Raw genomic sequence first — 10152 nt, forward strand, 5'->3', positions numbered from 1 at the left:
GGCCTCGCGGAGCCGCCGCGGGCTCGGTGCTCCGGCCGCTCGGTGCTCCGGGCTGTGCGCTGGGCCGGGCCGCCCGCCGCGCTCGGTCCTACCGCCGCCCGCGCCGCGACCCGCCCTCTCCCCGCCCCGCGCCTCCCGGAGCCGCCCGCCCACATCCGCCTCCGCCGCCCCCGCCGGCCGCCCCAGCGCGCCCGGCCGAGGAAGCAGCCCTCCGGCGCCCGCTGCGGGGCCAGCCTCTCCGGCACCGTCCTTCCGACCTCAGTTTCCCTGTTTGCAAAGTGCGCCCGCACTTCCCGGCCCGGAACTGCCATGACCCTGTTAGGACGGGCGGGGGAGGAAGGTCAGGGACGAATCCTGGGGATCTGCCTCCGTGGGGGGCGTCGGTTTGACTGTCAGCGGTGCCCTCGGGCCCAGCCCCACCCTGAAGGGGGGACAAGAATGTCCAGAGAGGCCCCGTTCCAGCAGCCCTGTCCGGCGGGATGGGGGCCCCAGGAAGTCCTGTTTGAGGCGGGCCTTGAATGCGGGCTGGAGTTTGGACAGGCTTTGGGGGGAGGCTGACATTCCTGTGTGTTGAAGGCCCACCGTGCCCCTGGCCATGATCTGGGCCTCCATTAACCGGAGCCAGGCCCTCAGTGCCTACAAGGGGCTTCCAGCAGCCCCCCTAGGAGGAAGAGACTGAAGCGGGTAGTTCCAAAAGGGAATGGAGGAGGGGGTTCTGCGTGGTGACAGGGGAGAAAGGGGGTCTCAGGGCCCAGATAGAGGACATCCAACCAGCACCTCCCAGCTCATGGGCTTCATTCCTCATACCTGTCTGGCCACCCGGTCCTGAGCTGGAGGCAGACACCCAGAGGAACTGGGGCTCTTGTGGCGAAGGGGGTACAGACTCAAGAGAAGGGCTGTGATGGTTGGGATGGCTCACAGCCCAGAGGGGGGCCCCGTGTAGTGTCCTATGCCTTGGGGCCCAAGCCCCCTCCCCGCAGACTGGGAACACCTGGATGACTCACCTGCAGACACTTGTTCTCTGGGCCAGTTTCTCCAACTGACTCCCCACCCCGAGGCCTCCAGTCGATAACAACCCTTTTGTGAAAGGAAGACTCTTAGGAGCCACCATCAGGGGTGGTAAGTATTTGGGTGGGGGGGGGTCATTTTTGTTTTTCATCCAGGGTCAGAGTTCAGCCCGGGCTGGAGGGAGGTGTGGACACTCACTCTGGCCAGAGGCTCACCTGCAGCCAGGTGTAGCCAGCCGTGTGCCCGGGACGAGGCTCTGTCCACAGCAGAGATAAGGATCCACCCCTGCCCCTCGGGGCTGGACAAGGGTAGGACGCCCCTCAGAGAAGGGCAGGGGGCTCCCAGCTCCCAGCCTCTCCCCTTAGCACCTCCGACCCTCCCTCTTCCCCCTTCCCCCCAGTACAGCTGTCCCAGCTCAGACCATGTAGACTCCGGGCAGGGCCCTGCATCCAGGGGCCCAAGTCATAGGTCTCTGCTGCCTGGGCTGGATGCTGACCAAGGATCCCCCAGAGCCGGCGGGTCCCACGTCTGTCCATCACTCACCATTCACCCAACAAACCCTCATGTGGTCCCCTAGGTTCCTCTGTCCCACCTGGACACTGCTCCCCATCTCAGGAGGAACGTCCTACCTGTCCCCTCACCCCCTCGGGGCTCAGCAGAGGTGGAGGAGGGGAACCCGCTGAGCCTGGACAGGCCAGGTAAGCACTGCCAGGGCAGGAGGGCGCCCTGTCGCGGAAGAGGTGTGATTCCTCAGGCCACTCATCCACTGGCCATTTGGGAAATGGCTTCATCACAGGGATCCACAATATCCCAGCGGCTGGTGGGGCCCCAAGAGGCCTCCCGCCTGTTCCAGCCCTGAGCACTGCCCCAGCTCATGTGCACCTCTGCCTGGGCCTGTCTCCCCCATGACTTGGCACTCCAGCAGGCAGGCCAGTCCCACCTCCTCTGGCCTCCTCGAGGGAAGGACGGCCCCCTCCCCAATTACAACAGGAGAGCAAAGCTCCGTCTAACTCCACTGGCCACTGCCAGGCCACCTAGGGCTCCTTGGCCAGATGTTTCCATCAAAAACTGCCTCACACCCTCCCCTCTGGAGGACACTCCACCTGCCCCTCCCAGAGCAGGCCTCCTGCCCTGTCACCCCTGCAGCTGCTGGCCGTCAGGGGGCATCTCGCGGGGCAGGCAGCCAGGCTGCTGCTAGTCTCGGTGGCAGCTGCAGGGCGGGGCCTCTGGGCAGTCCCCAGGCCAGATGGTGGCCCAGCCTGCGCGTTGCGTCTCAGGAGGCTCTGCCTGGGCCGCCCACTGACCACTGACTGGGGTTCTCGGCCTCCTGTCATGCTCGGACCTCACCCAACTGGGAAAGGATCCGAGGTCCAAGGCCAGGGGGTTCCTGATGCCCATGGGGCACATGGTGGTAGCCTTGACACCTGGACTTGTTGGACAGTCCCTCCCCCACTACGGGGGCTTTGAACTCAGACTTTCAGCATGCCGGGCTTCTCTCCCACTCTCCCCTAATCAGTAAAGTCCTTGCCTCCTCCAACCCAGCCCAGGGTTCCTGCAGGCAGGTCCCCACCTGCCTTGACCTCCCCGCCCCGCACCCCACAACCCGTCAGGTCCCAAAGGAGCTCCTTGTCCTGCTCAGCTCGCCCCCACCCCACCCCAGGGCCTCACTCCCAGGCCTGAAGAGGGGCTGTCAGAGCCCCGTAGAGGGGCCTCCCTCCTCCCCCTTGGGCACAGGGGCGAGGGCCAAAGGAAGCAGCACAGGCAAGGTGGCCAGGAGCCACGATCTCCACACCAGGGAGAGATTTGACAGTGAACAAAATGGTACCTTTCAGCGGGCAGGGGAACAGGAGACCACAGATGTACAGATCCATGACATGAAGTCCCCAAAGAAGACCAAGGCAGAGGGATGGGCAGTGCAGACCGGCACTGGGGAGGTTGATCTCAACCAGCAGGAGGTGACATGGGAATACAGACCACTGAGGAGCCAGGAAGGACTAACTGGGGAACAACCTTCTGGAAGAGCCTGCTACCTGCCTCGCAAGGCATTTAATCTGCACAAAGACCCCCTGAGGGGCACTCATTCCCATTTGGCAGATTCAAAGAGCTTCCAAGGGTCTTATCCCAGGCCCGGTGGCGCAGAGGTAGGCTTATCCCACTCTGAACTTGACTTTGAATTCAGCTCTTCCTGCTGAAGGCTGAGGCAGGGGGCAGGGCTATTTCAATGGACTGAGGGAGGTGTCCCCAGACTGGAGGGCGATGGGGCCAGGGCACTGCTGCCCCTCTGCTCTTTCGGGCAAGTGACTCCAGGGTTGGAAGCTACAGCTGCCAGATTTAGCACATAAAAACACAGGCCACCGGGACGGATTTTAAGTTCAGAGTTTTAGTACAAGTTTGTGCTTTCTTTCCACACACAGGAGATAAAAACCGCACTCAGGTCTACACATTGCTGAGTCCCAGAGCCCCTCAGGCCCCCAAACCACTGGCTTCCAACCAGACCCCTCCCCTTGCTCTGGTCCCTCCTGGCGGGTCCACAAATCACAGCTGTTCACCTCATCCCCCCAGGCTCCTGACTTCTCCCACTACTTCCTCTCCCCAGATCCACTGGGCGGGGGTCCATCCTTCTAACCTGGTCCCTCCTCCAGCGCAGCCCCTACCCCCGTCTGGATAACCACACCACCCTCTTCACCTCCTGGGCTCCATGAAGTGCAGAGTGGGACTCAGAACCAGGCTGCCCAGATTAGAACCATGGTTTGGGGCTTCCCCTCCACTGTGTGGCCCTGGGCCCCTCACCTAACGTCACACCAAAACCGGAGTTGGACGAGCACAGGATTGAGTGATCTCGAGAATGACATGAGTGGTGGGGACAGACAGCTTAGCCGGTGCCTCCAAATGGGCCCGGTCGAGGGCACTCCTGGTCAGGTCCTTGACCAGCAGCACCTCCCAATGGGACCCCAACCTCTCCAACCCCCACCCTTTTCTGTGGGGGTTTCCATCTCCCACAGACCCGGGTGTCTCTCACACCTTCACGCCGGCTCCTCCCACCTGGAACGCCCAGCCCCCTGCGTGCCGACTCCCTCCCGCGGCTGCCACTCCCCACCCCCCAGACTTTCCTGCCTGCCCTGGGCTTCCAAGGCGCTAAGGCCTCCCTCCGATTCCACCCCACCCCGTTTTGCTGGGACGTGTCCTGTACCCCATGCCGCCTTGGCAGCAGTAGAGGCTCGCTAGGACCTGCTGCGGGGTGGGTGTCCATGCTCTGGGCCGCCAAGGTCGAGATCCCACGTGAGTGTGTGGACGAGTGTCCCACCTGAGATGACATAAATTCACAAGAGGGCTTCCCACGAAGGGATGAAGTCGTTTCAGTTTACAGCCCTGCCCCCCACGCGCCCCCTCCCCGATCCCAGCCCTGCCTCCCCGCGTGCTGCCAGGAGTCTGCGGTCCGGGCTGCGCCCTCGGGTGACTGTCCCAGAGCGGACTGGGGAAGGCGATGGCCCTCGGAGGGGGACCCTTTGCGGCCGGGCGCGGCCAGGACCTCAGGGCGACACGAGGCCGAGGCGGCAAGTATCGCGAGAGGGTCCCCTCCCCGCCGCGCCCCGCCCCCGCCCCGCGGGCCCCATCCGGGCGGGGCGGCAGGGGGGCGGGCAGGGAAGGGGCGGCGAGGTGACCTCAGCGGTTCCGCCGCTCCGGGAAGTCGCCTGGGTCCGCCCCCTCTAGCCCCGGCCTCGAGTCTTCTCCCTCCGGGGCGGGGCGAGCGGCTGGGGGGACGCGCCCTGCACCCCGGGCCCCGCGCCCCCCGCCCCGCGCCCCGCGCCCCCCGTCCCGCGACCCCCGCCCCGCGCCCCGCGCCTGCCCGCCCTGCTGGGCTCGGGCTTCGGCGCCGCGGGACCCCGCGGGAGGGCGAGGGAGGCGGGTGCCGGCTCCGCCCGCCGCCGGCCCGCTCCCGGCCGCGCTGCCTTAAATGGGGCGGCGGCGCAGCTGGCGGACCGGGCGGCCAGCTGGAGGCGGCGCGGCACTCGGCGGAGCCTCGGCGCCTCGCGCTCCCCTCGCGCGGCCCGGGCGGGAGCGGAGTTCTGGGCGCCCCGCCCCGGACCGCCCAGCCGCGCGGCGGCTTCTGTTTACTTTCGGCCGAGTTTTTCCTGCTCGGGGGCAGGTGCCAGGGCGCTCCCGGCGGCTGCGCGTCCTCCCCGCCGGCCCTTGCGCCGGGGGATGCGGGCGGCGGCGACGGCATGGAGTTCCCCGGGCACGGCGGGCGGCTCCTGGGCCGCCTGAGGCAGCAGCGCGAGCTGGGCTTCCTGTGCGACTGCACCGTGCTGGTGGGCGACGCGCGCTTCCCGGCCCACCGCGCCGTGCTGGCCGCCTGCAGCGTCTACTTCCACCTCTTCTACCGCGACCGGCCGGGGGGCGGCCGCGACGCGGTGCGGCTTAACGGCGACATCGTCACGGCGCCCGCCTTCGCGCGCCTGCTGGACTTCATGTACGAAGGCCGCCTGGATCTGCGCGGGCTGCCGGTCGAGGACGTCCTGGCCGCCGCCAGCTACCTGCACATGTACGACATTGTCAAGGTGTGCAAGGGCCGCCTCCGGGATCAGGAGCGGGGCGCGGAGGCCCCAGGCGCCGAGCCGTCGTGCCCCCAGCCCGCTTGGACCCCTGACCTCTGCCCAGCCGCCCGGAAGGCCAGGGTCCCCGCGGTGGAAGCCAAGGCCGCCCTCCCCCCACGAGCAGCCCGGCCACCTCCCTGGCAGGCCCCAGGAGAGGCCGACCGGGCCCTGGACCTGTCGCTGAAGCCGAGGCCGGATCCGGTGCGCCCACCCCGCGTCCCGCAACCAGACCCCTGCAGCCGCCCGCAGCGAGGGTCCCAGCCACTGGTCAAGGCCGAGCAGGACTCGCTGTCGGGACAGGAGGAGGGCAGCGGCCCCGAGAGCCCCGGTAGCCCCCTGTCGCCCCCCTGTGCGTCTGCCACCGAGCGCCTGGCGGCGGACCTGGAGCCTCTGCGGGTCAGCGGGGCGCGGGGCACGGAGCGGGTGCCGGGTGGGCCCCACCGCGTCTGCCCGCTGTGCAGCAAGCTCTTCCCCAGCGCCCATGTGCTGCAGCTGCACCTCAGCGCCCACTTCCGCGAGCGCGACGGCGCCCGGGTCCGGCTGTCCCCCGACGGCGCGGCGCCCACGTGCCCGCTGTGCGGGAAGGCCTTCTCCTGCATGTACACGCTGAAGCGGCACGAGCGCACGCACTCGGGCGAAAAGCCCTACACCTGCGTTCAGTGCGGCAAGAGCTTCCAGTACTCGCACAACCTGAGCCGCCACGCCGTGGTGCACACGCGCGAGAAGCCTCACGGCTGCCGCTGGTGCGAGCGCCGCTTCACGCAGTCCGGGGACCTCTACCGCCACGTGCGCAAGTTCCACTGCGGCCTCGTCAAGTCCCTGCTGCTGTGACGGTCCCTGAGCCCCCCCGGCGTGGGTGGAAGGGAAGGGACCGGTCCCCCAAACTGGGTCCCCCTGTGGGACGGAGGCTCAGGCCGGGTGGAAGCCCCAAACCTGGACAGCTTCCCTCATGTTGCCTCCGGGAACGTGGACTCGGATGCAGGGCTGGGGGGCACTCGGGCACCCTTCCTCCACACCGTGCTTCCCCCACCCCACACTCCCGCACGCACTCCTGAGCCCACATGCGGAGATGGCACCCAGTGGGTGCTGGTTCTTCCTGCGAAGTGCCCCTGGCACCGACTTCCTCTCTTCATCCTCTCCTGCTGCTCCGAGTGTGTCCACTGGGCACTGAGCTCCAGCTGCCTCGGTGAGAGGTGGCATGTGTCTTTCTGAGGGAGCGCCTGGCTGGCACACCGAGGTTTACTCTTGGGAGCTGAGCACCACACTAGGTGAAGGATGTGTGTGTCAGAGAAGCTGTTGGAGTGAGTTGCCTGCCGGCCCCTAGGGAAGAAGCAGGCCACTCCTGGGGCCACGACAGCAGGAGCCCCTGCTGGGGCAGCCCGGGGCACAGCACATGCCAGCAGGGGCTTCCGGCACAGCTGGTGTTGCAAGGGGCCCAGGCCCAGCAGGGTCTCTAGGCTGTCAAGAGCAGAGTTGTCTAGCAGCTGAGTGGCTCTAGGGCTCATTTTGGTGAGGACCCTAGGCGAAGGAAGCAGAGGGTGGGGTAAGCGCCTCCCTGTCCTCGAACGTGCCACCCTGACCACACAGTGACCGGGCAGAGAGCAGGGGTTAGGGGATTGATTCTTTTTAGTGCCAGAATGCACCTCCTGAGGTTGCCAGATGTTTGTGGTGGGCAGTGGGCCATGCCACCTCCCTGCTGGACGCCTTGAGCACCTCAGGGGTAGGGCCATGGCTGGGAACAGCTGAGGGTGGGCCTGACCCTGACCGTCACTCTCCCGGCTCACTCACCTTCTGGGTCTGATTATTTACAAAGCCCTGGGCGAGGGAGCCAAGGGCTATTCACCTTACGAGGCGTGCCCTTTGCATGGGGCTCCCTTCTCCATGGAGAACTCAGGTGGAAGAACCCTATGCTTCCAAAGGGACACAAGTCCCCCCTCCCCCGCAGCCTGGATGAGAATGGCTGGTGTTTGCATTTGATCTGGATGGCCTGCCTCTCCTGCCCACTCACGAACACCTCTGCCTGCTGTGACCTGTGTGGTTGTGGCAGGGGACGAGGAGAGACCCCAGCTCCGGGGTCCTGCTCACAGCTGAGCCTCCTGGGCTCATGGTTTTCCATAGACCGCCTAGGATATTTTTGTCTTGATTGGACATGGCACTGAGGACAAAGTCCTGCTAAGTTATTTTTCTCTTCTCCTGACGATACTTGAGGTGTTTATTAGTCGGCCCGTTCTGGAGGGAAATTATCTCGGTCGTCACAGGGATGGACAGATGGGTGGTTCCTCTTGCTGTGAGCCCGGCTCTCCTGCTGTGGCGGCCAGCCTGGGAATGCAGCACCTCCTCTCTACCAGACAGCTGGGTGGAGGGGCCTGCTGTGACTGTCCTGGTCCCCAGCCCCCACCCCTGGGAAGGGTCTGCGGGGCTTTGCACTGGTGTGATGTGCTCCGGGACCTGGCTTCCCAAGCGTGTGTGTGTGTGTGTGAGTGTGAATGCGTGTGAGTGCGAATGCGTGTGAGCATGTGTGAGTGTGTGTGAGTGTGAATGCGTGTGCGTGGATGTGCATGTTTATCCAGCAAACAGCAGGGTCTGAGGGCAGCCCTGCAGACAGGGGGGCACACCACCCTCCGAGCGGGGAGACTGGGCTGGGCTCTGGCTTTGCCCCAGCTGTTTCTGTGGGGAAAGCAATTTACTTTCCGGGGGTGGGGAAACCGCCCCCAGTTACAACACTGGATTCACCGTCTTCTGCGCACAGTCACTGTGAAGTTAACGTGAGAGAAGTGGTCGGTTTTCCTTCTCTAACTGACGGTTCAGAGGAACTGTATGTATTTGGTGCACCAGTTGTGGGGGGGGGGGCGTGTGCTGTGGGGGAGCGTGTGCTGGAGGTGTGTGCAGACCTGTTTCTGGTGGGTCTGCTGTGCCAGTCCTCTGGGGCCAGGCAGCCTCCTACAGGCAGTCCCACTGCTGCTAGGGCTGGCCCACGGGTGACCCTGGAGGACAGTTGCCCTCACCGGCATTGGGCAGGAGGTTTTGTGACCGTCCTGGGAAGGGGTAGGTCTTATATCACGCCCTCACTAATGCTGCCAATGGTAATAAAGCCCACCCCAGGTGGACGTGGCTTGATTATTCCTGGGCTAGGGCGGGGGCCCTGCTGGTCCAGCTCATGGGGGCAGAAGAAGTCAGGCCAGGGGTGGAGGGCCCAGGTGGGCAGTGCTGTGTGTGGGGCTGGGCAGCGGAGGGCTGAGGACAGGTGGCGCATCATCTTTCCCCAGGCTTCGTGCCCATGCAACCCTGAGTGAGCCAAGCGGAGCCCCAGGGAGGCAGGTTTGTGTCAGGAAAGGGTCCCTGTCCCTGCTGGATGCAGGCTGGGGTGGGACAGGGAGGCCCCAGTGGCTTCTTGCCCAGGGGCAGGAGGATGGCCCACAGAGGGATCCTGGCCTTCAGCGGGGTCTTGGGCCTGGGGCCTCCTGGTTCTGGGGTCCTGGTGGCCGCAGAGGGAGGATCCTCCTCCTACCCCATCTCCCCCCCACCACCTCCTTCCAAAGACAACCCCAACCCCCCTGCCTCTCCCTCCTCTGGCTGCCCAGCCGCAGCATGCACACCCTTGGTTGTGGGGGGGAGCCGAGCTCCCACCTCTGTACCCCATTTACATGCACCTCTCAGAGTGGGATAGCCCATAGGCTCAGGCTTGAGGCCCCTATGCAAGAAGTGGGCCAGGCTTGGATTTTATTGTGTCTCCTTTCTGTCAGCCCCTGGGGACCCTGCCTGCTCAACCACCCCAGCTGGGGTGGGGTCCAGAGCTGTCCACATCCCCCAGGCAGGCCAGCTGAGCCCTGGGCTGACGGAGCAGGGTGGCCAGTTCCAGCTCCCCCTCCCCCTTGCAAGGGGGCGTTAGGGGGTGTCTCCCTGACCCTCCCGTGGGCTTTGCTTCCGTGCAAGGCCATGAACAGGTGAGGCAGAAAAGCCTCTGTGGTGCCCTGAGCACTGTCCTGGCTGAAGCGCCCTCTCAGCCTGGCCTGGAAAGGTCCAAGCTGAGGGTGGGGCAGGGCCGTGCTGGCCACAGGGTCTTGTGAAGCCAAGGTGGTGCCAGAAGGGCCTGCCCGTTCTCAGGCCAACTTTGGTGTCCTTCCCAATCCTGGCCCCAAATACAAGTCTTTGCTCTAGGAGGTGGTGACCCTGGTCCCCTTCCTCCCGTTGAGTGTTGGTGGGAGCAGAGCACCACCCCACAGGGAGATGCCGCCATACAGCTGGTTGGGCCTGTGACTCGGCCATCTCAAACCCCGGGGGAGGCTGTTGCCATGCCAACCATGCAGGTGGTCTGGAGGTCCCTTGGGGGAGAGGGCATCCAGGGAGGGGGGGTCCTGGGCCACGCTGCCTGCCCAGCTGTGCTCACACCCAGTTCATGACTGGCGCCATCACTGCAGCTGTCGGCTCTGCTCCTGGGCAGAGTGGTCCTCCTGGCACTCTCCCTGGAGGCCATCCAGCCTGACCCCCTTGGCTGGGTGGGAAACTGAGGCACACAGAAGGGCCTGGCACTGGCCTGCAGTCCCAGAGT

At 65.5% G+C, this 10152-nt stretch overlaps 1 protein-coding gene and 1 long non-coding RNA gene across 2 annotated transcripts; both read left to right on the forward strand.

Annotated features, from left to right (window-relative positions):
* The first annotated feature begins 203 nt into the window (after window positions 1-203).
* On the forward strand, window positions 204-4554 carry LOC135232637 (uncharacterized). The gene is made up of 3 exons (XR_010323251.1): window positions 204-1119; window positions 1586-1706; window positions 2841-4554. It is a non-coding gene; the product is annotated as an uncharacterized LOC135232637 (long non-coding RNA).
* Window positions 4555-5046: 492 nt separating this feature from the next.
* ZBTB42 (zinc finger and BTB domain containing 42) lies at window positions 5047-9907 on the forward strand. The gene has a single exon (XM_064293078.1). The coding sequence runs from the start codon at window positions 5232-5234 to the stop codon at window positions 6432-6434; it is 1203 nt and encodes a 400-aa protein (XP_064149148.1). The 5' UTR covers window positions 5047-5231; the 3' UTR covers window positions 6435-9907.
* The last annotated feature ends 245 nt before the right edge of the window (window positions 9908-10152 follow it).

This window comes from Loxodonta africana, chromosome 10, assembly GCF_030014295.1.
Source record: "Loxodonta africana isolate mLoxAfr1 chromosome 10, mLoxAfr1.hap2, whole genome shotgun sequence".
NCBI lineage: Eukaryota > Metazoa > Chordata > Mammalia > Proboscidea > Elephantidae > Loxodonta > Loxodonta africana.

Bases quoted from the DNA above. Each gene is read 5' to 3' on its own strand.
- ZBTB42 (XM_064293078.1), top strand. From the start codon at position 5,232: ATGGAGTTCCCCGGGCACGGCGGGCGGCTCCTGGGCCGCCTGAGGCAG.